The 26,479-nt window shown below is 37.7% G+C and overlaps 2 protein-coding genes across 4 annotated transcripts; both read left to right on the top strand.

Annotated features, from left to right (window-relative positions):
* Positions 1 to 644: 644 nt before the first annotated feature.
* txk (TXK tyrosine kinase) lies at positions 645 to 9,519 on the top strand. 2 transcript variants are annotated; one of them, XM_055189497.2, is made up of 15 exons: positions 645 to 799; positions 1,583 to 1,634; positions 1,717 to 1,771; positions 2,322 to 2,515; positions 2,680 to 2,739; positions 2,857 to 2,911; positions 3,007 to 3,080; positions 3,149 to 3,276; positions 3,360 to 3,434; positions 3,722 to 3,893; positions 4,763 to 4,979; positions 7,257 to 7,321; positions 7,409 to 7,527; positions 7,756 to 7,913; positions 8,571 to 9,519. In XM_055189497.2, exons 1-15 carry the CDS (start codon positions 787 to 789, stop codon positions 8,658 to 8,660), a joined length of 1,527 nt encoding a protein of 508 aa, XP_055045472.2. In that variant the 5' UTR covers positions 645 to 786; the 3' UTR covers positions 8,661 to 9,519. The 2 variants fall into 2 exon arrangements, with proteins under 2 accessions (XP_055045472.2, XP_055045473.1); XM_055189498.2 differs by lacking the exon at positions 645 to 799 and having other exon boundaries at positions 1,598 to 1,634; positions 1,717 to 1,766; positions 8,571 to 9,518.
* A 929-nt stretch (positions 9,520 to 10,448) lies between these two features.
* Positions 10,449 to 25,296, top strand: g3bp2b (G3BP stress granule assembly factor 2b). Of its 2 annotated transcripts, none has more exons than XM_055189506.2 (13): positions 10,449 to 10,760; positions 11,031 to 11,185; positions 11,261 to 11,342; positions 11,449 to 11,622; positions 11,847 to 11,934; positions 14,124 to 14,232; positions 15,107 to 15,332; positions 19,647 to 19,739; positions 21,819 to 21,912; positions 22,004 to 22,054; positions 22,316 to 22,444; positions 22,519 to 22,637; positions 24,357 to 25,296. In XM_055189506.2, exons 2-13 carry the CDS (start codon positions 11,091 to 11,093, stop codon positions 24,600 to 24,602), a joined length of 1,506 nt encoding a protein of 501 aa, XP_055045481.1. In that variant the 5' UTR covers positions 10,449 to 10,760; positions 11,031 to 11,090; the 3' UTR covers positions 24,603 to 25,296. The 2 variants fall into 2 exon arrangements, with proteins under 2 accessions (XP_055045481.1, XP_073731770.1); XM_073875669.1 differs by having other exon boundaries at positions 10,449 to 10,655; positions 11,030 to 11,185.
* Positions 25,297 to 26,479: the final 1,183 nt, after the last annotated feature.

Consider the following 26,479-nt stretch of genomic DNA (forward strand, 5'->3'; position numbering starts at 1 on the left):
TTAAAGGCCTAAACCTCCAGACTAAAAAAATCGAGACTGACCCTATTATATTGTCTCCATAATATTGTTGTTATAACTTAAAATAAGTTGTAGTGGAAATGACTTATAAATCTGAGTTGATTAAACAAAAACATTTTAAGGCAGCAAACATTTTTTGACAGTGTGCTCTTCACTCGCTAAATATCACGGTTCCTACAGGGTTCACTACTTCTAGTTAACTACTGGTCAACACTGTATCTTAATCCACGTCTTATATTCATTTATTTAAAAACCACCATTACTGTTGTGTTGTGTGAGCCTTGTGTTCGGGTTTACCACAAACTTAAAAGAGTCCAGTGCACGTGAATCGCAGCGGCCATCTGTCGGTTTAATGATATATCTGATTTCCTCTTGAATCTCTTCTACGCTCGTTTGCAAAACACTTCAATTTCATGTAGGCTACATTCAGTGTTCTCCATTTCTAGTCAGATTACAGTCTCGAGCAGATATCTCATGTAGCGCTCAGATGAGTTTGGTGTTTCTCAGCTCGTGGAGTCTAAAACATTTCAACAGGTTTCTTTTAGGAGTTTAGTAAATATGTTTTTATATAAAATAAGTGCATCGTATGATAACTCCACAAATAACAGTCTTGAATGTGTATGTGCGTTTGTATCTTTACATTTTCTTCATGCTGACATCCTGTGACGGAAGTGTGTGTGAACTACGTCACCTGTCTTTCTTCTCACATTAACACACACACGCACACACACACAGTGTTCAGCATCAGGAGGGATTTATCGCAGTAAAATGATTCACTCCAGTGAGTAAACAGACATTATTTCTCAAACTATTGACTGATGGAAGATTTAACTTATTTATCAGTATTTCAGATCTTTAGAAATATTAAAAATGAAATGATGTCATTAATTATATTCATTAACAAAATAGGCACAAACAGCACATATGCAAAAAAACCTTACATGATGCATTGTTTAAAACTTGCATTAACTAATAGGCAATGTTTATAGTTAAAAGCTTACTGATCTGATTATTTTGGACAGTGGTCAAGGCTTGCTGGTATGAATTTTTTTAGATTTTTGAAACGGGCATTAAGTGTTATTCCTCTTCTTTGAGTTTAAGATTTAAATGAAAAATAAACTTCCCGGAAAGTAAGAAATGTCAGCTATATATTCATTGTGTGTATAGATGTGTGTCTTTTTGCTTGTTGGTATGTAAGCTGTAGGCAACCCTTCCATCTTTATTTAAACAATAAACGCCACGTTTTTGTATATGTTCAGTTCTTTTATTTCACCTGAAACCATTTAATCATGACTTGATCACAGAAATCTATGTTAGTGGTTAGTTTATGATTAAGGATTAACCCTAAATCTGACAAACTTTACCTTGTTGTACATTATTGTGCTACGTAGACAATCAATCTAAGCCACTATTTCAACATGTCTCTTTCAGAAAGTTGTGTAGCAGCAGGTCACATCTCACACTTACGCCCTTGAAGATGAATTACTGTACGCTCATTAAATGTGTAGTGAGGATAAATACAGACATCCTTATGAACTTTAATGTTGTGTCTGATCTCATCTAGATCAGTCCAGTCAGTCGATCTTCTGTTGTTGCTGCTGTGCTGTGCAGACCAGGTAAGATCCAGTCGGAGTCGGCCTGCTGTACGTCAATGAGACATCAGTGAGCGACTAATGAGCGTTATATTATCTCTCTCAGGAGCAGCACACGTGTGGATGTGAATAGCAGCAGATGTCCAGGATCCGTCTGTACGGTACTCGGTCCTTTCTTCATTCTTTCGTTCTGAGTGTGTCTCTTAATATCTGACCGTATTCGTGTCTGTCTGCATTTGTGTATCGTTTCACTTAAAAAATCTTTATTGTTATTATGTTAGCAGTACAGATTTTATTTATGGGAAGCGCATTTTCTTCCTGATTCTTATTACTGTAATGTACAGTAGTGGGTTATTTTGAAGGGCCGTTTCCGGACAGGGTTTAGCCCTTAGTAATATTAGGAGATTTATGTAGTTCTTACAAACATACCTTACAAAAAAACAATAATACTGGTGCACATCTTAAGACAAAACAACAGCACTGATGTTCAGATATGTCAGCGCAAGCTGTTTTCAGTTAATACAGCTCAAATATGCATTATAGTCTGGGACTAAACTTGAGCCCCATCTGTGTAACATCAGCTTTGTGTTTAATTGGCATTATGTGTTAAATGAAAACATCGACCAGCTTTATTGCCTCTAAGCAAACTATTTTTTTGTTTTTTTATTAGTATGATGAAATATGTTTTTGTCAATTTCACTTTCCGTTCAGTCTCAGTTGTCTCAGAAGAAGCTGCCTCACTCCCCTCCTGATGATGATGATGACGGCAAAGGGATGATGAAGGTGGTAGCGATGTACGACTTCACAGCCACAGAGAGTTCAGACCTGACGCTTCATCATGGAGAAGAGTATACTATACTTCACAAACAGGACCAGCTGTGGTGGAGAGCTGAAGACAAGCATGGGTGTGTGTTTGTGTGTGTGCAAATGTTGATAAGGAGGTTTATGATACTTTGATTAGAAATAAAAAGTGATTCAAACATAAACATTTTTACATATAGCCCCTTAAAAGCATCCAGGCTAAAGTCTCATAATATAATGATAATATCTCTCTCTCTTTCTCTCTCAGGAACAAGGGTTTTATTCCCAGCAACTATGTAACAGAGAGCGGCACTATAGAGGCCAACAAGTGAGTACCATCTGTAATTCTCTTTAACCTTAGAAATGTAATCAGTTCTTCTCAAGTTAATTAAAGTATTGTGTGTGTGTGTGTGTGTGTGTGTGTGATGCTGGTTCTCCTGGTTAGCTGGTACTGTAAGAACATCAACAGAGCTGAAGCAGAACATTTACTTAGACAAGAGGTGAAAATTACAATCAGTCATCCACCTATGCATCAATAATCATCATCATCATCATCTTCATCATCTGATGTTTTGTATCTGTGTGTGTGTTTAAGGGGAAGGATGGAGGATTTATTGTCAGGAGCTCCAGTCAGCCCGGCAACTACACCGTATCTCTTTATTCACAGGGGTACAATTTTCTCTCCACAGAAATGATCACAATTTAATGATTGATTGATTGATTGATTAACCCATCAGTTTAGGTAAAGGGGAGGTTAAGCACTACCAAATAAAGAAGACAGACGCAGGGTGCTTTTACCTGGCAGAAAGTTATCTGTTCTGTTCGGTCCCAGAACTCATAAACTACCACAAACACAATTCGGCAGGTACTCGGATTAATTCTGCTCTTAATTCTGCTTCGTGTCTCTCGTCTGTCCTCTTAAATAATGAAATGTGTTTGTGTGAGCAGGGCTGGTGGCACGACTGCGATATCCGGTCGGGCCGTTGGGAAAATGCCTCCCGGCAACAGCTGGATTTAGTCCAGGTCAGACAACCATGCAAACGCATTGTAACATTCAGCACTTTAAATGAACAGCAACAAGCAGTGACTGTATAAAGATGGACGTAATCCATCATTTCCTATTAATGATTATGTCTAAATATCTAATTGACCACAATCACTCGTGCCAGTATAAGTGTATTTGCATGAAGATCTAGAAGCTAGCTCTTCATCTGTGTTATATAGCACACACTGCGCCTCAGGCTTCTCACCCTTTACGTGAAACCCTCCTAAACGATCTGTCATGTATCTCTGGTTATTGTTGTGTGTAGATAAATGGGAGATCAATCCATCTGAACTGACCTTCATGAAGGAACTGGGCAGCGGTCAGTTTGGAGTGGTCAGACTGGGCAAATGGAGAGCCCAGCATAAAGTGGCCATTAAAACCATCAGAGAAGGAGCCATGAGTGAAGACGACTTTATAGAAGAAGCCAAGATCATGACGTAAGAAAGGCACATTAAGTAAATGGAAAGTTTGTTGAGAAACTGGAAAATGTGGTTAGCGAGTGGGTGGGTGGGTGAGAAAGACCTTCTGCATGTGTATGTTTGTGTGAAAGGAAAGTGCTTGACTTCCTGTGCAAAGAGTTTTAAGCTTCATAAAGATACTTCTTGTGTAACTGGTCCTACTTGATGAACCGGCGATGGGTCAGACATGCGAGCCGTCGAGCACACGCAACTTTAGCTGATCTCACTGTAAATGTCATTAAGGAAATCTGCAAGGGTTTATGTGTTGAATTGATTTAAATTCCCAAAAGAATGAAGTATTGCTTTCATAAGAGTGATATCCAATCAGAAAAATCTGGTGGCACCTATTCTGTATTTTCGGTGGTGTATACTCATTTACATTTGATCAGATTACATGAATTTTGTGAACCATGTGAGAAAGACTTAATTTTCCAGAACGCTCTAATTCACCCCTAAATCTTAAAGGGATAGTTCACCCAAAAATGAAAATTGTATAAATGTGTATCTTCAAAGATATTTTGAGGGATGTTTGTAACCAAACTGATTATGAGCCCCATTCACTTCCATAGTATTCTTTTCCCTCAAACATTCCTCAAAATATCTTCCTTCGTGTTCATCAAAACAGAGAGGTTTGTAACAACATGAAGGTGAGAAAATAATAAGAGAATTATCATTTTGGATGAAGTATTGCTTTCATGTAAATAAACGCATGCAGTATATGGTGCTTTACCATCTCATGAGCTTTAAAACTAGAATAACTTCTGAGTAGAACAGTTGTGTGTTGTTGTATAATTGTGTAACTGTGTAAGATACGTTACATCTATATGTGTGTGTATTTGTTTGTGTAGGCGAATGTGTCACCCTAAACTTGTTCAACTGTATGGTGTGTGTGTCACCCGGCGGCCCATCTGCATTGTGACGGAGTTTATGGAGAACGGCTGTTTGATTCACTTCCTGAGGCAGCACAGCAGAACCCTGGACAACATGACGCTGCTTTTCATGTGTCAGGACGTCTGTGAAGGGATGGAATACTTGGAGGAAAACAAATTCATACACAGAGACCTGGTCAGCCAATCCATTACAAAAATGATTTTACAGTTCTCACATCAGTTTCATCTCTATAGCACAGATATTATTTTAACATATAGAGCAATATTCTGTACGGTTCACCTGTCAGGACTACATCTTTCAGCAGAGGAACAAGACTGCATTTACAGGGAAAACACCAGCGTTTTTCAATATTTTGTTCTTACCTCAACTTAGACAAATTATTACATACCTATCTTTATTCAATGCGTGCACTTACGCTTGGCAAAAAATAAATATTGGTGATTTTTTTAAGCAGATAAAAAACGAGAACTTTATTGTATGGCGGCAGTGTTGGAATTATTTTAATGGGGTGGCCAAGGCTACTTTAGGGGGTCCATAGTCCATGAAAGAAAACCATGTGTAACCATGTATCAAAAAAGAATGAATGAATCTTATGAGCTCTGATTAGGCCTATTTCACATTACCCCACATTAGATAAATATTCCTAACTGCATGCATTACTAGATGTAAACATAATGTAAGGGTGAATTTGAAACCTTTTTACTGTATTTCTCACATCTGATTTACTGTCTGTTAAAGGGATAGTTCACCCGAAAATAAGAATTCTGTAATAATTTACTCACCCTTATAAACAACATACGTTTTTTATTTTATTTTGACGAACACAAAAGGAGATATTTTGATATATGATGGAGACACAGAGCTGATTGTAACCATTGACAGTCCACATTTCATTTTCCTGCCGTGTTTCTGAAAGGACTTCACTGAGGGAGGGAGGGTTGAAAGAACAGAACACACATCATGTTAATTTTTTTAATTTTGCAAAAAGCACAAAATTTAGTTTTTATTGGGAGTGGACACAAAAAACGTTAACATTTTAAATGATATATAAATCATATCTGTATGTCAAAAATCAGCAGTGTAATCCAAGTCTCTTTGCGCATGTGATTGAAAAATAAAAAGTTTGCACCGTGACCCCAGGGAGGGTTAATATTTGTAATGTTTGTTTTTAATGAATGTGTTGCGCTGCCGCATGTCGAAAATAAACATGCCAATTAACAGGAAGTGAAAGTAGCGCATTAAACCCCGGACACCCCTGGCGGAAGAGCACTTAGTTTGCAGCACTTCAGACCTTAGGCGCAGTAATATTGATAGAAGTTTGAGCGAGAGTCAGGAGTGATGATGTTACTGCGCCCAAAGTGCTGCAACCGAAGTGCTCTTCTGTAGTTCCGCCATACAATATAGTTCTCATTTTTATTTGCTTAAAAAAATCTGCATGTTTTATTTTGTGCCACCATACTTACTCGTGTAACTAATCATGTCATAGTCTTTAAATAGAGAAAACATGGAAGTGTTTGGTGGCTTCTAAATTCTTCTCTGTTTGGATCCTAAGGAATGAATGGGGCTAGGCTAAATGCTAACACATTAACCAGCGGGTTAAGTACGCATTGAGACAAGATGGGGATGTATTCATTTGTCTAAGTTGAGAAAAGAACATAGTAAAATATTGAAAAAATGGTGGTGTTTTCCTTTAACAAAATAGTTACTTGTGCTCTCATCATTTTTTTTTAGCATTTTGTATATTATTTTTGTAAGGTTGTGCTATATTGTGAATATAGTCACAGCAAACGGAAGAATTCGCCTAAATATAAAAATTAGCCCATAATTTACTTCAGAAGATTTTCTCCTTTCAGCCAAATACAGTCAGAGGTACATGAAAAAGTGTATCCATCCATAAAAGAAATGAATCCATGCAGATATTAAATGGCTTTCAAGCCAATATAAAGCTAAAAAGAGTCAGTATATTATTAGATATAACTCACACTGTGTTTGGCTATAAAAGAAGAAAGCCAAGTCAAATAAAGGTTCATTTTAAATGTTTAGGTGAACAAATATTTTAGTGTCACACTAGTTCCTGTTTTAGTTATGTTAAATAATATCCTGGTTCTTCCTAACCTTGTAATGGTTCTGTATAGTGTATATCCAGAATGGTAACTTCTCAACCTTTTCATTTCATGGCCATGAAAGTGAACTATTTATATCAGTAACCCATATAATGAACAATAATATACAAGGATTCAGATTTAAATACACATTTAGTTTCTGTATGTATTTATTGCCAGTAAATTTAGTTCATGTTCAATGTAAATTCTGGTTTGTGCTCTGAAATGCATTGAATTGATGTCATTGCTGAATCAAAACCAAACATTACACATTCATCATCACAGCAAAGTAAATACAGCGAACTGAAGTTAGCGTGGGGATTGAATGTGTTTTGTTTGTTGTCCTCAGGCCGCACGTAACTGTCTGGTGAATGAGAGGAGTGTTGTAAAAGTGTGTGACTTTGGCATGACCAGGTCAGAGTTTCCATCTAACACCTTGCGATGTGTCGTTTTAAACGTGAAAAGAACTTTCTCTTGAGATGTGTACATGTTGTCCTGCAGACATGTTTTAGACAATCAGTACACCAGCTCCACGGGCTCCAGGTTCCCGGTGAAATGGTCTCCACCTGAAGTTCTTCATTTCAACAAGTTCAGCAACAAGTCAGACGTCTGGTCATTTGGTGAGGTCACGTGTCAGTTTGTGTACGTGTAAACCGTGGCCCGTTGCTAAAAGTAATAGATGTGGTCTTATAAGATCGTCTTAAAGGAGTCCAAGAGAGCACGTTAGCGAATGAAGAAGTCTGTTTTTTTTACTTTCCCCTTCATCTATCCTGTCCATTTCTTAGTATTTGTATTTTAATACTTTTCATGTTATTGCGTAAGAGTAATTTGTGTGTGTGTGTGTACAGGTGTGCTGATGTGGGAAGTCTTCTCGGAGGGTAAGATTCCCTTTGAAAACCGCTCTAATGTGGAGGTGGTGGAGGAGGTGACTCAGGGTGGACGTCTCTACAGACCTCACAGAGCATCTGGACCCATCTACAACATCATGTACAAATGCTGGCATGAGGTTCAAGTCAAGTTTAACTTACATTTCATAGTTCAAGGGGTCATGATTACATAACATAAAATGTTTACTGACATGTTTGGGTGCGCCTCCTTCAAGACTCCTCACAGTAAGTCACAATGGATTGACAAACGCTATTACATGGTAACAGTAAGACACAACAAAATACCGACACAGATACAGTTAGGTGAAGTAAACGTCGAAGAGAGGTTGACAAGGTAGCTAGATTGAAATGTATACACTCGAAAAAACATTGAGTTGGGTTAACCCTTGGTTGGGTAAATATTGGACAGAACCAACTGTTGAGTTATAAATAAAACTATGTTGGGTTGTTGTTACCCAACAACTGGTTGGGTTATAACCCAATGGCAGTTCTGTCCAATGTTTACGCATCCATGTGTTAACCCAACTCAATATATTTGTAGTGTAATAATGTGTGTTCTTTACAATGTGAAGAAAGTAGAAGATGGGATAAGAAGGAATTTTTGAAGTAAGAAACTTTCAGTATCTTTTCATTGTAGTGATGTCCAAAAATGAAAGCAAAATAGATTCTTCATGCCATTATCCCATTCTCATAAGCATTTGAATGCAAGTCACTTTGAAGAAAAGTCTCTGTCAATTGTAAATGTGTTTGTTGAGCGTATGTGTGTTTGTTTCCAGAGACCTCATGGACGGCCATCTTTTTCTGACCTACTTCAAGACATCAGACAGATCACAGAGGATACAGACACACAGACTCTCAGAGACTGATGAGGACGTCTGTCATCTAGCAACAATCCTCAGAAACACCTTATCATAATTCACATTACTGATTCAAAATTAGACATTAAAACATCATCAGTAAGCGCCGGAAAAGACAGAATGCGCTGAAAGCTTTTGCTAAAAATTAATTAAGCCCCGAGTATACAGATTGTCTTTAGATTTAATTTGTTTGTATTTTTTGTTGTTATGAATGTATATTTTAACCTAAAGATGATTTTTGAATGCATGACATATTTTGTCCGTAACCTCAGAAATCGGTTATATGTGTGTGTGTAGTTTTATTTAGTAATTCATTCTTCAAAACAGTGGGGATATTTCAAAAATATGCATTTATGGATCAAGTACATATAAAACATTTATCTAAAAGCAACACAGTCCTCAGTCATTTCTATTTGCCTTGCAATTTTCTCTACAATGCCGTGCGTATGTGATCATGTGAGATTGCAGAAGAGCATTTTCTGCATTAAAATTCTAAGCTTTTAACTTAATTTAAAGGACTGAATTATAAAAATGTAGGTCATTTGCAATTGTAAAATAAGTCTCTTTAGGAAGCTTACGCTTCTTTTTAGTGCCCGATGATGTGTCTGTCTGTATTTACTTTCCAAAACTCAATTTCAGATGTTCATTCAGTAAAATACCTTTTATATTGTCACTCATATATTATTATTGTGCCAAATTCACAATGATCTGAAAAACGCAAACTTTTAAGTCGACTGAATTTAGTCCTATAGTGGGATCAGTGTGAATAAGATTTACATATAATACATGTTTTGGATGAAAGCATGTTTAGGAATCAAGTTTTCTAAAACATTATTATCCAATAAATCCTATATTTATATAACAAATAAATACACTTTTTATGCTGCGTCTGACTCCGAGTTCTTCTGGGTTCGTTTATGACGTCAGGTGCGTTCAAGTCACTTTTGTGAGCGCAAGATGCACCCTCTTTTACACAAAAATACAGCAAAGTTTTTAACTCTACTTAAAGAAAACGAAGAACAAAGAATGCCCACCAAGTGTGTTTTGCTTTTCATTTTTTATGTATTAATTTATGAAGTCACAGTATACTTTAATGTTAAATATGAATTTGAGCAGGGTTGGTTGGCGTATTTTTTGTAAGGCCAACCCAGTTAGCGGGACACTTCTTCCCTCGCAAAAAGCCCATTTATTTTCCCCATAGTCATTAGATTAATGCAAAAAATAAGCTCTGTATTTAACAAATGTTCAAGACAAGTTTTGTCTTTACATATGAATTCAAATTTTATCATTTTGATAAATGCGTTATAAAAAGGCAACTTTTGAAGCTCATTGGCCCGGAGATGTCAGCTGATGACTTTTTAATTTTGAAAACTCCACGACCTACAGTAGTTTATATTTTTCAACTTGTTATTGGCTTATGACATTTATATTTTGAATTAATTAATTAAAACTTTTGTATTGGTGTTGAATTATTTGTACTGTGAGCTGTTTATATTTCATGCAACAGATTACAACAATTTGTATTACCACTAAACTTAGATTTATACATCCCAACATTTACTAAGTAACGTTAACTTAGCCTTCCAGTAATGAGGAGTTTACCTTCGTTGATTCTTTCTCCTTATAAACATCTTCATGTGCTTGCTTGCATTTCTTATTTGCACGCAGTTGACCAAGCCGTAAATCTCGAGTTTCCCACTCGTGTTTACGACTTTGTGGTTGCATTCATGCGCGTTCATCTCGTAAATACGACATAACCAAAATAACTTGACCGCTTGACGTGATTTTTCCGCGCCCTTGTGCGTCACAAGCGGTTGACCCACGTACGTGCGCGTGCATTGGGAAGACAGTGGACGCGCACGCGTCTGAATGTGTGGTTCGGTTCGGTTGGGTTGGTCTCGGTCGCTTTTAGTGGATAAATAAAGAGGTGAGCGCTTATCGCTTGCTTTGGAGTGCGCGTGCGAAGTGACATCGCTGCGTGTATTGAGGATTTCTGTCACATTCGTGTGAGTTTATTTCACCGCCGTTAGCACGAAGCTAAAGCTAAAGTACGCGCGAGTGAGCGCTATTGTCTATGTGCTGAGCGCACGTGCACAACACGCAGCTCAGGTCTATCATTTAAATACATTTTCATCGATTGACTTTGTACATCTGCCACTCATCACTGTTTGTTTGTTTCTTTATTACGCCACCCAATTTCACCTGCCTGTCCGTCCGTCCGTCCGTCATCCATCACTCCACCCACCCACTTGTCTGTCCGTCCGTCATCTGTCACTTCATCCACCTGTCTGTCTGTTGATCCATTTATATGTCTTTCAGATGGATCTGTGTGAGAAATGATTATTTCATGATGAATGTTCTCATGTTCTGTTGTGTCAGTGTGTTTGTGTGTGTGTGAGAGAGAGAGTGTGTGTTTGTGTGTGTGTGTGAGTAAAAGAGATGGTGATGGAGAAGCCCAGTCCTCTACTCGTAGGACGCGAGTTTGTGAGGCAGTACTACACACTTCTCAACAAAGCACCTGATTACCTGCACAGGTGAGTTTCATAGTGTTTGTGTGGGTGTGTGTGTGTTGGTCAGGTTTAACACAGTTGTGTATTTGTGTTGGTCAGGTTTTATGGGAGAAACTCCTCATATGTTCATGGAGGTGTAGACAGCAGTGGAAAGCCAGAGGATGCGGTTTATGGTCAGGCAGTAAGGGTTTCTCTGTTTCTACACTCGTGGCTGTTTGTGACGTTTATCTGCTACAATCATTTTAATCACAAGTCGGTAAGGTTGCTTGTGTTCTGCATGTCTGCAGGAAATCCATAAGAAAGTGATGTCGCTGCAATTTAGCGAGTGTCACACCAAGATACGACATGTGGATGCCCACGCGACTCTCGGTGAAGGTGTCGTGGTCCAAGTGATGGGTGAGCTCTCCAACGGCGGGCGTCCCATGAGGAGGTTTATGCAGACATTTGTACTCGCTCCCGAGGTGAGAACACACTTTTATCAGGAATAGACACTCCTCATATCTGATGTTTCCTTATTCCAGTCGTACATTTTTATTTTCTTTAATATGTCGTCGCATTGCAGAAGTACAATGAGTGTTATATCGATGTTGATTGTATCTGGATGAATGAAAGGTTTGACATGAGGACGGTTTGGTTCACTCATTTTCTGATGGGTTTATAGATTTTTATTGTGTTTGTGTGTCAGGGCTCAGCTGTCAATAAGTTCTATGTGCACAATGACATCTTTCGTTATGAGGAGGAGGTGTTTGGAGACTCTGAGGCTGAACTGGCAGGTACAACTCTAAAATGCATTTGATAATTATTTGATTCATTAATAAATATCTGTCGACTGATTGATTTCTACAGGATTTTCAGTTCAGTTAATAAACACAACATTCACACGTGGCTCCTTGGGCAGAAAACCACTAGAGGCACATGAAAATATTTCTGACGCATATATGTAAACGTTTAGCACCCAATTTAGTTACAATCACAATTTACTAAAATGACACTATTTCCAAGTCTTAGACAGTGATTTTGATTCTTAGTTCAGAAATTATTTTGTTAAGATTTACTTTTAGTTGTAGTAGTAGAATGACACAAACCAGTTAAACAGAACATGTGCTCGCCAGCGGGTTTATTTTTGTTTCGTGCTTTATAAGCCATTTTCACCATTGGTATTGCTGCCTTCACCAGAGTGTGGTGTCTACACACCCGCTGGTCAAAGGTCATCACCCAGAAACGTCCCGAACACCCATCAGAAATTTACAGAGGACGCTAACACCGCCCTAAGCTTATAGTAATGATTGACGGTAGGGCTGCACAATGATTACTCGCAACTAATCATTTGCAGAATAAACTATTTGTTTGTATAATAAAATTATTTATATATAAATACACACACATACATGTATTATTTTAATTAAAAAATACACAGTAGGCCCTACTGTGCAAAAGTATTAGGCCACCATCACCAGCTTTGTTGTTTTAGCAAAGTTTTAATGTCCATCCATATTTATTTTTTCACTCTTTCTTAAGATACAAACAGAAAATATGTACACAAAATTAAAAACGAAATAATGTTTGAGAATTAAATGTCTTCTTTAAACATCAGTTAGTATTTAGTGTGACCTCTCTTGGCACTAAACACATCTTGAGCTTTTTTGAGGAGATTGAAGTCCTGAAGTAATTCGATTAGAATTAGAAATTAGGATTTAATTTTATTTAGGTTTAAGAGATTCTGCAGCTGCCTGCTATTGATCAAGAGAAAGTGGAGTTTACCTTAAATACTTTTATACTGTTTTTAACACTACATACACATTTCCTGTATTTTCTGCTTGTATTCTAACAAAGGACCTGAGAGATTATTATATATGATCACTATACAATTGCAAAAACAACAAATCTCGTGTTAGCATGGTGGCCTAAGACTTTTTCACAGTAGTGAATGTATACACACACATTTTATATATATATAAAAGTGTGTATATACACATGCAAACATTTCTTAAGTAGGGGAGAGTGGGGCACAACCTAACGCTTTTTGGCATTGGCTCTATCATTTAAAATATATTTAAATTAGGTTGTGTAAAAAATATTAATCAACACACACATCTCTGCTACAAATGAACACTTAAAGTTTGTTTGTGTGTCCTACCGTTAGTAGAATTTTAGTTGTACAGGAACATCTTACAGGGAATTTGATTATTCATCTTAATATTATTATTGGTAATAAATAGATTTTACATTGACGTTTTGAATGTTTTTATAATTTCTTGTGAAGCAGCTGCATAGTAAATTCTAAACATCCAGAACTAAATAATATAATCTAAACAACAAATGAAGAGTTTCGTTGCAAAACGAGATAAATCCATTTTTTTACATTTTTGTCAAAACATGTTTATTATTATGTTATCATGTTATTATTTTGTTTTATGGTGCTACTTAGCTGTATTTTTTAAGTTATGAAGTTTTAAATCAAAACAAACCAACTGCAGTTGCATTGATGTTAATTGGAATGCACAACCAAAAAACGAGATTTCTGAACAATTAAAAAAACGGAGTTATCTCGTTTTGCAATGAAACTCTTCAAATAATTATGAGAGTTATGTTGTTAGTAATAAAATGAATGGCTAAAGGAAACATCAACTTATTCTTTTTAAAATCTCTGATTCATTGCTGAATTTGGTGTCCAAACATAACGGCGAAACACAAAGAAATGAGCACAAATGAGCTGTAATTTTGGTGTTTTGTGTAATTGTTTTACCCATAATTGTAATCATGATTAGTTTTTCGATTAATTATGCGGCCATATCGGTAGCTTTTGAAAGTAACCGCCTTCTACATCGCTAATAGACAGCCTATTCCTGTTCACTGTCATCCTATAAACTCTCCATCTAATTAATGTTTGCCATACTAGTCCTCTGCATGTTTCCAGATGTGATGTTTAGCGTTTTCATACACAAATGTACATTGTGTTCAGAGTCAGAGGAAGAGGATGTCGAGGAAGAACAAGCAGAGACCCGTGCCTCACCTGAACCCACCCAGGACCGGCCCACTAGCACCACCTTCTATGAGCCGCCACCTGTCAGGTATCAACACACCTGAGCAGCTAGAAATCTGATGATGACATCATCATGATTTTCCTTACAACCAGACACCAAATCCCTTTGAAACATTCACTCGTTCTCTTGCGTTGACCACCACATCTTTTAAGAAACCCTTGAAAACGCATGAACTCTAAACCCTAACTTGGCTTCAGCTCTGTTCCTGCTTGTTAATGTGCTTGATTTGTAGACTGAGCTTACTCGAACTGTGACCTGGTAGCAATGAAATGAAATCTACAAGTATCAAAGCTGAGAACACAGCAGAAAGGAATTCCTGGCAAATGATCAGCAATTAATTGGGCCAGATTTTTCAGTGTTGTCTCCTAATGTAGTTCTCTGAATAGAGGAACACTCTAAAGTCAGACTAAGACTAGTCAAACTTAATCCTGATCTTAAATCTGGTTACATGATGGATGCAAGGGCTCCCTTTAAACTGCCACAAAAAAGGAGATTAGATCGAATTCTGATATGTGGACTATGGATGTGTCGATAACCACGTCACTGCATCACCGCAGTAATGAGATGCCTACCCCGGTGCTGGGGTCATCGTCATCACCGCACTTTTTCATTATTTTTCGTTATTTATTTATTTTGCTGGTGAAAGTTACAGAAGTGCATATAGTGTATGATATGAACTATAGACAAACATCATTGTTTAATCATAATTTACAATAATCAGCTCGTTTCAGTACTTGGTGTCTACAGAAAATGTTCAATTAAATACACAAAAACACTGTCATGGCCGCAACCTTCTTAAACATGAAGCATTAATTTGAGCGCATCATGTCCAGGTGATGCTTCACCGCGGTAAGAAGAAAAATCCAAACCATCACAGCCCTAATGTGGACGTCTTTTACAGTAATGGTGTTGAGGAGCAGCAGGAGGAGGCGGTGCCAGAGGCGGAGCCAGAATCCCAGTCTGAAGCGCAGGCCAGTCAGGCACCAGAGGTGGAGCTCAACACAGAAGCAGAACTGCACGTGTCTGAAGCAGAGCCTGAAGATGATGAGAAACCTTTTGAGGAGGAGAAACGCTCCACCCCAGTCCCCACCCCGACTCCACCCCCTCAGACCCCTGAACCTCCAAAGGTAAACGAAGGCTGTTAGTCTTGGGCTTTTATTGATGGTGATAAATCATTTGTACTTAAAGCCGCTCTATGCAATTCGGCGTTTTTGTCAAACAGTGACCCCTAGAGTCGCTGGAGAATACTTGCAACTGTCGTAATTTCCCACTCTAGTACTCCAAAGATAATGACCAGGGGCCTCATTTATAAACGTTGCGTACGCACAAAAGAAGGCGTACGCCACTCTCTACGCAATAGTTGTTATTTATAAAAAGCAAACTTGACGGGAAAATGTGCTGTCCGTCACGCAAGCTCTGACCCAGGCGTACGCACAAAAATGGGTGAAATGAGAAATGGCGACAACTACGGCAGATGGAAGAAACACGTGAAAGTGAATGTAAAAATGACAACACTACCTCTCATAAATAACATGAAGACTTCACAAAGCAAGTCTTACAATTAACAGCCTACACGAACACCCGTTTGATTGATCAGCAGTGAAACAAAATAAATAAATAAATCGAAAATTACAACAAAAATTCAAATGAACACATATTTGCTAAAAGAAAAGTGAAATATGTTCTGCAATAATATTGGAATGTTGTGCAATTCATCCTCATAAAGAATATAGTTAACAGAACGAAATAATGTACAAAACTGATATTCTCGTCAATGTGTCCGTCTGGTGGAGCAGATATAGATGCAATTACATAGACAGATAGATAGATAATTAAGGAGATATATAGTTAGATAGATAGATAGATAAATAAATAGATAGATGTATTAATTGTCCACTGGGGAAAGTTGTTTTCATAGTAAACCATATCTTCATAATCTACGAAATTATGGTATTCATGCATATGCCTTTAGTGTGTTTTATTTTTGATAAAACAATGTATGGCGTATGTCTCAACCATTCAGGAAGCAACAAGAAATTACATTTGCGCTGAACAATGTCCCATTTCCATGTCGATTATTACCGACATCTGTAGCTTGTCAGATGCAATTAAATGAATGGAAATAAAATGCCCCATCACAATGCGTAATGCCCACACTGTGCCCTCCAAACAACGTTTTTCTCCTCTTTTCCCCCTCGCCAACGATAACTTCTTCTTCACATTGAGTGAATTTACGTTTTTTTTTATTTCCTCTATGTGTTTGCCATGATTTCGCAATCAATGCATATTAACTTGTGGGCGTTTCACGGACAATTTATGGGCAACTATGGGCGTGTCATGAAGCCGCAAAAGCTGCGCTACATTTAGAATTGATTGTGATTTATTAAGGGAAAAATGCGTAGGATGTGCGTGCGCACGGTTTTATAAATCCGAATATTTCTGTGCGTACGCCCGTCCTATGTTTCATCCGTACGCCACTTCTGACGCAAATCCTACGCAAAGTTTTATAAATGAGGCCCCAGGTACTGTTTCACAATTTCATACAAATATTAGGCTACTGCATAGTCTACTACTAAACTACAGATGATGGTAATAGGATAATAAGAAGTTTATTACAAGTGTAAAGTGCATATAATAATAAAGTATCGCGTTTGCTAGCTTATAATGTTTTTACATGAATGCAGCTAAATCACAATTAAACATTACAAAATGCCATGACAAAGTTAATTATGTACGTTGCATTATTTGATAACGTTGTTCGTTATAATGTCACTATACATGATTATTGCTATTTATCATAATAGGTGCATGTTTACACTATTTACAACCTCTAGGCTTATTTATGTCCTGATAATTATGTGAGATATTGACAACTGTTGTCATGATAATCGCATGACATACTACAAGCAAGCGCAACAACATACAACATAGACCGCAAACAAGTTAACAAATGAGAGATTTACTTACTAGTCCATCAACAAGATCGCCAGATCAACATCTCATCCAGTGCTGTCTTTTAGCTCACGCCAACGAGTAAAAACCTGACCGAGTGGGATTCTTTTCTGGTTCCTAACGCTGTCAGATTCTCTTTTCCTTTTCCTACTCTCTTCCGAACGCGCTCTTAACTTTTAAATCGTTTAGCCTCACGTCTCAAATTTGCATGTGCAGTTGTTGTTATGGGCTTGATAGACTTCATGCAGCGCTGCAAGAACCGACCGCCGGATGACGTCAAAGTGCCATCTCGGATCATTCTCGCGGTACTTTGACGTCATCCGGCGGTCGGTTCTTGCAGCGCCACACGAAGTCGAACAAGCCTAACGTGTGTGAATGCCGTAAAGCAAGTCGTGATTCTCGCGAGATTTGTCAGGGGCGGTTCTCTCAAGCTTGCATTGCTGGTTTTGGTAGCGGCGTCCTCCCCGAGCTTCCGAAGCTGTTATATTAAGGTAAAATAACTGCATAGTGTGTCTTTAATATTGAGTTTTGAAATTCATGACTGACTGAGTGATTATAGGGGTGGGTGGAAATGGCTCATTTTATTTCACATCAACAATATATTTCACATTGTATTTCAACTTTGTTTATATTGTTTTTGGTATACAGAAATTTACCATTCACTAATTAATTTGCACCTAATTGCTCACCACAGTTTTAAAATATGGGCAATTAAAGTTTGAAGACAATAGATTTTACTCTAGGGATGCATCGATACCATTTTTCCCATTTTCAATTCCAATACCAGAATTCTGAGTATCGGCTGATATCAATACCTGCTGATCTGATACTACTGCTACTGTGTATTTTCTTAAACAATTTGAATTGCACACGGACGCACGCACGCACACACACACACAATGTTAAATGTGTATAGAGCTTTCTGCTACATCTAGTATAATTTTAAATTTTAAAAGACAGTAATTTCAAACGATTAACAAGTTACAAGAGGATTAGTAATTATTAATCAAATGGCATTTTTTAGGAGAACGCATAATAGGTCCGTTTGATCAAATAAGTAGGCTAGGCTAAATATATTTTCCGTAATTGCGTTAAACTGTCACAGTAAAAAAGGTTTAGTGTGCAGGTGGCTATTTTGGGAATTATGCGCTTGACCGGGTCATTCATGCACATCCCGGGTGCGCCTAAATCATATACACACTACGTTTATGGGCTTCCTGTGAGCAGCATTGATGCATTTGAATCATCCTTACATGGCAATCCTGGCACTGCAATGGAAAGTTCATAACTGTTAAAACACAAAGAGAATAGATGCGTCAGGTGCTCAGCACGTAGTGAATTGCATCTATCCAACAGCTAACTAAGACTTTATAAAATCAGATCTTTATAATAACCTACAGTTATCATGTGTGAATGACACGCTTCATCCGTCCATTTCACCAGTGGATTAACCCAGTTGTGAGTAAAGTGTTTCTGTGAACTTAAATATCTTTAAATGTGCGTTTGTTTCTTTACATGAAGCTATCAAGTGAAGACTTTGAATATAGTGCATAAAAACGTTTGTGGTGCTTTAATAATACTTTGTCCTTTTAATCGCTTGTCAGTAACAACCACGTGTAATGCACAGGATTGAATTTGGATCAGTCCTGTTAGTCCGATACCCAATCCAGCCAAAAAGCCTGAACCGGCCCCGACACCAATCCAGCATATCGGATCGGTGCATCCCTAATTTACTCACAACCATGTTGATCTGAGATTCTTTACTCCACTCCAAACAAAAGATGATATTTTGATAAATAATGGATGTCTGATAACAGAAAGACAGATAGATATGAAGGTGATAAATATGCTATGAGGTAATGATGTTTAGAGGAGGTCTCGTTGCTCTTTAATTTCTTTTATCTCGTCAATTAAGAGAAAATGCTTTCCTGCCGATGACGAGTTTTTCTGGCAATCCGTATTACCGCTATTATCCAACAGGTGGCGCTCTTACCCAACTTATAAAACCCGGTGGTATCTCCTTAGGGCAAACAGTCCAAACTCTGTGTATGTTTTGATCATCGCTCTGAATCTGATCTCTATTAAAAGTCCTTCAGAAAAACGCCATCATCTCAGCTTTTTGCTTAAAATTTGGTATTTTTTAAGAAACCTACCCATATTTGAGAGGTGGTAAAAAAGAAAACAAATGAAGGTAGAATGAACGTGTTTTTTGTTTGAAAGCAACGGATCTGTTCTTTCATTTAATAAATTGTATTGTAACTGTATGCTGGTGCTTGCAGGCAACTTTTTTAAAAAATGCTGGTGGGGAAAGAGTTAATTGACTACATGTTTAAAAGTCAGTGAAAAACTATATATAATTTTATTCAATTAATGATTAAATATATTAATAAAGAGATAAAGTTTGCAATAACACTACTACATATTCTTTATATATATATATGTGTGTGTGTGTGTATGTATGCTTTAAATGTTTCTGATGTGATTGACAGGCGTTCTCATGGGCTTCAGTGACCAGTAAAAATCTTCCTCCAGCCGGGGCTTCTGCGGTCTCTTCACACGTGATGAAGACTACGAGTGTTCAGGTTGAGTGCACAATTAATTTAATTGTTAACTCTTCATAATCATTATGACCCTTGACCAGGGCTGCACTATATATTGATCACTTATCGCGATCAGTCAGCCCTGACGTGCTAAAGCGCATGTGCAGTCTTAAGCGTGCCTCCGGTTTCTATGGCGATAACAACTGGCTCTTGTTTTTATAAAGTCAAGACCACCCGCGGCACTTTCTTTCTTCCAGTTTTATAATAATATTATTAATGAAATTTCTTTATATATCTAAAATGTTTGCTCGGAGAGAACAGAGATAACAAATAAACAATGCTATTGTCAAGCCCATTGCACTGAACGAGTAATTAAAGCTCAAACGGGCAAACAGTTTTTATGTAAGCTGACTCTAGATATAAAAAAAAGTGCAAAGCTGTAATGTAAATTCACTCGTCACCGGGACAGCTGGTAGACTTTTGAATCTGAAATAATGAGTGGATTAAAGTTTTTAATTTGCAAGAGAGGAATAGAAAGAGAGGCACTTTTACTGCTTCTACATAAACCTACCACGTTTATAGTCTCTCTACACCTCTCACAATGTTAAGAAATCAAGTAAAATGCTAAAGAAAAGGCAAAGAGAGTTTGGGAGGGGGGGGTTGGATTTATGAAATGAATATAAATGTTCAATAAATCAAAGTATTGGGTTATGGTCACACATCACTAGTTGTTTGTCACATGCATATTAGACATTTTTCATCAGCTACTACCACGAGTATATGATCTGATCTGTGGGAAACACTGCTTACTAAATAGTCACCAAGTTGTTCTTATACTGTTATACTGTTGGTTAGACTGCAGACGCACTCTTAGAAAAGATTTACACATCTTTGTGCGTTAAGCTTTTAACACAGTATGTGTCATTTTAACACATTATGTCATTTTGTGTTGATTTTGTGTTAAAATATATGAAGTTGTGTTAAAAGTAAAACAAAATGTGTGGTTTCAATAATAACACAGAGATGGGTGGATTCTGGGACAATGCTTTTAATTTGTTGTTTTTAACACATTCGTTCTAAGAGTGTAGCCGCCCGCTGAAAGCAGAGAGCGAAAAATAAATATTGCAGGAGTAGAGACGAGCGAGCAAAACGACAGTGACAAACTTGTGCCTAAAAAGAACAGTGCATCTAGTATTTTTTAACCTGAATTAGATTTAATTACATCAGAAAAATATATATATTACCCATTTATTTCAGTATGATAATAACATATTTAAATGATTTAAAAATAAGCTAATAGACATATACCGCAAGACATATTGCTATCGTAGCGGGCAGTAGCAGAATTGCATATCAAATATTTCCTCAATATTGTGCAGCCCGACCCAGAACCACAAAACCCGTCGTAAGTCGCACGGGTATATTTGTAGAAAAAGCATCAAATACATTGCATGGAGTTTAGATTCATCATGTATGCTAAAAATCAATAATATATGAAGAGTTTCGTTGCAAAGCGAGATAAATCCCTTTTTAAAATTTTTTTGTCAAAACATGTCTATTATTATGTTATCATGTTATTATTTTGTTTTATGGTGCTGTATTTTTTAAGTTAGGAAGGTTTAAATCAAAACAAACCAACTGCAGTTGAATTGATATTAATTGGAATGCACATCCAACGAAATGCAACGAAACTCTTCATATTGTGTAAAGATTTTGTTTCATGGAGACATTTTGTAAAGTTCCTACAGTAAATATATCAAAACTTTATTTTTGTTAGTGGATGCAGCAAAATTGCTATGACAATGGGCCAGAAACCCATCTATAAACTTTGCTTTGTTAACCGTTCCTTGAGGATTTTCCATTTTAAGTTTGGTTCATGTAAAAGCTTACAGCTTATCCCATTCAGTCAACAAGGTCATAACAGCAGTAAACCAGTAGAGAGCGCTAAAACAAACCCTTCATTAGTGACATGCTTACCTGTATACAGACTTCATTTGGACTTTAAATGTGATTTTCTTAACATTCAGAGTTTTTGTTCACTCAAGTTTCAGATTTTAATATTATCCTATCCTAACAAACCTTGTGTAACATTAACGCCGTCTGTCCATCTGTCTGTCTTAGCCGCGGGTGGAGGTCAGACCGGACGCTCAGTCATCTTTACCCAGAGATCAGAGGCGTGAGAGATCGGGCTTTCTTCCGCGAGGACTCCGACCTGGTACGATGGCTCGATCCTCCTCGTTCATGTTGGTTGCAAGGGTTTTGGGTCTTGTAGGCTTGAGGGCTGACGGTGTTCTTGTGTTTATCAGATGGCAGTGGCTCTGAATCTCAGGGTGGAAAACAGCTTATGGGTTTTAAGGGTGAGTTAACAACCAGTACACTTTATATTGTGATGATTGTGTATCAGTCAAAGACCGCATAACCCAGGGCTGTTCGGGTCTTACCCTGGAGGGCCGGAGCACTGCATAGTTTAGCTCCAACCATAAACCATCTTACCCACCTGTGATTGTATAGTGATCGTGATCTTGATTAGCTTGGAGCTGAGCTCTGCAGTGCTCCGGCCCTTCAGGGTACGATTTGAATAGCCCTGCCATAACCTGCCATCATGCGCGTGCGTGCAGGCCGCGGCGACTCGGACAGCGGTGATGTGGACGGCCGCAGGACTGTGCGTTATCCAGACAGTCAGCAACTCTTCGTTGGAAATCTTCCTCATGACATCGATGAGGGCGAACTTAAGGACTTCTTCATGAGTGAGACTTGTCTTGACTTTTCATCCTGTCGATGAGTCTCTGTATCTGTGTGACGTTTGTTTGCTTTTCTTCAGCGTTTGGGAATGTGGTGGAGATGAGAATCAACACTAAAGGTGTTGGAGGAAAGCTGCCCAACTTTGGTTTTGTGGTGTTCGATGACTCTGAGCCGGTGCAAAGGATTCTGGGAGCCAAGGTTTGTGTCAGTTGTACTGAGTTGGTGGCATGTATTAAGCACTGGTGTCAAAAATATTCACATTCATTACTTGGGTAGAAGTATAGATACTAGGGTTTAAAAAGACAACTCAAAGTTTTTACTCAAGTAAAAGTGTAAAAGTTTCAAAACTACTTAAAGTATAAAAGTAATGTAAGGAAAATGTGCCATTTAGGACAAAAGCTTATGGCCACGCCACAGGGTCCTATTGTGCACTACCCCACCTGCTTAAAAAAAGAAACATTTCTAAAGGCCATATTGACTTTAATGTTATATTAAAATGTTCATTAATAAATTTGGGATGCACTAGGCTACTCGTTTCAGCCACATATATGCTCATTGAAAATGAACACATTTTAGTACATTAAAGAACTATATATGTGTACTTCTGAGCATTAACATGTGATTGAGCGGAAGATATGATGACTAGTTGCCTATAAGTGTTGTAATGCAAAAAGTTGCAACAAGTTAAACTTCAGAGGCACATGTCATCAATAAACTTTATTAGAATGTAAACGTACATTCAGGCTTAACTGCAGGAATCTGTGAGGACAACGAACAAAAGAAACTCTGTGTACACGTCTCCTATGTCCAGTGTTTGGGGTAACGAGTTACAAAGTTAGTATAACCTACTTATCACAACATTGTCAAAATCATCTTTTTTTGAATAACGACCCCAACACTGGCTATGTCCTCCTTGCTGGAGTGTGACGTGATTTTTGTCATGTGCAGGTGCGATGGATCGCGTTTGAACCAATAGGATGTAATATAGATCCAGAATAGATACGAACTCTTTGAGAGTTGGTTAAAAATCATCTTCGCTTGAGACCAGAAGGAAAATTCTAAAATATAACAAAGTTGTCATTTTCTTTATAAATGTATTATACATTTTCTTTAGCCACAGCACAATATCTGTAGTAATCAGTGTAAATCACTGGAGTCATGATTCGATTATGATTATTGTCAACGATTCGATTCAGTCCGATGTCACGGTGCATTACAATGTGTTGCATCCTTAATTTTTAATGAAGTTTTGGAGCAGCATGGACGTGCAATCCAACTAATCAGCACAAAGAGGTCTCTATATGTAGCCGTGCCTTTTTTGCAGCATCCCTTCTCTAACCCACCCCAGTACTCGTGGGTCGGGCTAATATTTTCGAGCTTGGACCCCCCAGGACAGCACACCAAATATGCTTTATAATCATATTTTATGACATGTTAATGTGAACACAATCTCCTGAATTTGTGCCCTCACCAAATAGAGAGAATATTTAATTTAAAGTCATTGCATCAATCAGCATTGTGATGAATCGCATCGCAGCCTTAGTACTGATATTATTTCTGTTATTTCATAGTTTGGATGAGTTTATTAAAAATGTTTATTGATCTAACATGAAAAAAAACGTGACCCTTTGAATGGCAGTTTATATAGATGTATAGGTAAATATTGACAGATATTAATGTGCTAAAGTTGGTACAAAAATAAAGGTAAAATAATCATTTATTTTGTGGAAAACATGCTGTGATTAGATTTTTCACAGTGTTTGCTTGCATTAAACCGTTGAACTCTTGCATGGTCATAATTTGATTGAAATGCTGCTTCTAGAAAGAAACAATAAGAAAGTGTTTCAGATGAAGATATTAAATATAAGCATTGCTGTATGTGTTCAGGCTCTGTGACGGTTTTTCTTTGTACCGCAGCCCGTCATGTTTCGTGGAGAAGTGCGGCTCAATGTTGAAGAGAAGAAGACCAGAGCGGCCCGAGAGCGAGAAACTAGAGGAGCGTCTGACGGTCGCCGGGGCCCCGGGGGTCCTCGAGGCCCTACAGGAAACGGAATGGGTCGTGACAGAGATGCGCGTGGGCCTCCCTCATCCAGAGGTGGGATGGGGGCCGGGAGAGGTGGCGGTCAGAGCGGAGAGAACCGATTTGCTGGGCCGCGTCGTTGAGGTGTCCACTGGTGGAGGACGTTTGAACCACAATCTCTGATGGCAGAAGAAATGATCTCTCTCTTTCTCTCTTTCTTTCTTTCTTTCTCTCTTTCTCTCTCTGGCTTTTGGACTGTGAATGACCATCAGAAGACTCGGTAGAACACACACACCTGCAGGAACATCATCTGCGCTACTGTTTTCTCATTTATTCATTAGCTTTTTGTTGGTTTTTCAGAGAGGAACTCACGGGTGTGATCTTTTTCCTACAGAACAAACGTTGAATGTCTTAAGGGGCTTTCCTCATGAACTGATTTCTTGCACATTTTATAATGCACGAACATCAACCGCTTCATAAGCCAGTGCTCAGTGTACACTTATTTATTTTCCTAGTAAATAAAACAGTGGTGTGCCTTAACTCGATTTTGACCCGGTCTGTCTGTAAGGTCAGTGGATTCATAGACGTCTCACATTAACTGATGTGATGCGTGTGGGCCGAGCGACAGTATTACAGATTCCTGAACATTCTGCTCACGTGCGTCTGCTGAAGCTGGATTGGAGTTTCATTCATAAACACAGTTGTTTTTCTTTTGTTTGTCTCGGTTCTGGGTTGGAATTTCACTTTGATCAGCTTCAGCAGCATTTTTTATCGTTTTTTTTTTTCTTTTCTTTTGTTTTTAGACTCAATAAACTACTGAAATCTGCTACAAAACTACACTGAATTTCCTGGTGGATTTTTTGTTAGGGTTTTGATATGTTAAGTTCTTATTGTTTTAAAACGAGCAAACCAGATTTTATATTGAATAACCCTAACCCTAAAGCTAACGTGATGTATTCAAGTGAAAATGGACCTAACCCTACTAGCCTGCCACAGACTGACGAGATCTGCCGTTTACAGGCGGAAGAAAAGTAAAAACAAGGCTGTCAAGTCAGTCATAGAGACGTTTTTCCCAGACAGGGCTTATCTTAGTCCCAGACTAAAATGCATGTTTGTGCTACTTTCATTTAAACAGCTTGTCCTGTTTCATTTTATAATACGACAAAATAACGTCACTGATATTAAGATGCACACCTGCAGTGTTTTTTGTAAGGTACGTTTGTAAAAACGTAAATGATCTAATAAATACATACAGCCTAGTCCTGGATTAACCTAAACCCTGTCTGGGGAACCGCCCCATGGTGTTTGATGATCTTTTTTAATCACAGATGAAGGGGTTAAGAAGTAATATTTGTAAGACAAGCAAATGTTTTGGCCCCCAAACACTTTATATTGAATAGGTTGTGTGCTGGTTTATATTGTATTAAATTAAACCAAAAAGAAGCATAGATATTAAATACCAATAAATCAAGGTTCATATTATTTTCACTTTTATTTGAATAAATGAACAGGGTTTTGTTGTAGAAACATGAATTCATGAGGACTTGCTATAAATTATTAAAAAAAAAAACAATTTAAGCTAATTCAACGTATTATTTAAAGCAACACCTCACTAATCAAGAAATTTGAAATAAATTGTAAATTCAAGTTAAGTAAACTTGAATTACTTACAAGGATTTTTTTTACAGTGTATGTTAGGATATCTCTCCATTACTCTTCCTGTGCACCAAGACTTCCCAACTGATATTAGACAGACAGGCTGAATTTTTAATGTTTTTAAATCTGCTCTTAAATCCCATTTTGTTTCACAATCGCTGTCTGGTGATTTTTTGGTGTTTTCTTTATAATATAATAATAATAAACTTTATTGTCTATAGCACCTTTAAATGTAGAATTTAAAGCACTGAACCCTAACAATTAATACACACACATATACAGAACAACGCAACAACAAATCAAACCATATAAAAATACAAATGTTCAATTAAAAGCCAACCTAAAAAAATTAGTTTTAAGGTGA

The sequence above is a fragment of the Misgurnus anguillicaudatus genome, chromosome 13, assembly GCF_027580225.2.
Source record: "Misgurnus anguillicaudatus chromosome 13, ASM2758022v2, whole genome shotgun sequence".
Taxonomy (NCBI): domain Eukaryota; kingdom Metazoa; phylum Chordata; class Actinopteri; order Cypriniformes; family Cobitidae; genus Misgurnus; species Misgurnus anguillicaudatus.

Bases quoted from the DNA above. Each gene is read 5' to 3' on its own strand.
- txk (XM_055189497.2), top strand. The intron at 3,894-4,762 runs GTAAGAAAGGCA...TTGTTTGTGTAG, and splicing joins GAAGAAGCCAAGATCATGAC to GCGAATGTGTCACCCTAAAC. The intron at 7,322-7,408 runs GTCAGAGTTTCC...GTTGTCCTGCAG, and splicing joins TGTGACTTTGGCATGACCAG to ACATGTTTTAGACAATCAGT.
- g3bp2b (XM_055189506.2), top strand. From the start codon at position 11,091: ATGGTGATGGAGAAGCCCAGTCCTCTACTCGTAGGACGCGAGTTTGTG. The intron at 11,186-11,260 runs GTGAGTTTCATA...TGTGTTGGTCAG, and splicing joins GCACCTGATTACCTGCACAG to GTTTTATGGGAGAAACTCCT. The intron at 22,445-22,518 runs GTGAGACTTGTC...GCTTTTCTTCAG, and splicing joins ACTTAAGGACTTCTTCATGA to CGTTTGGGAATGTGGTGGAG.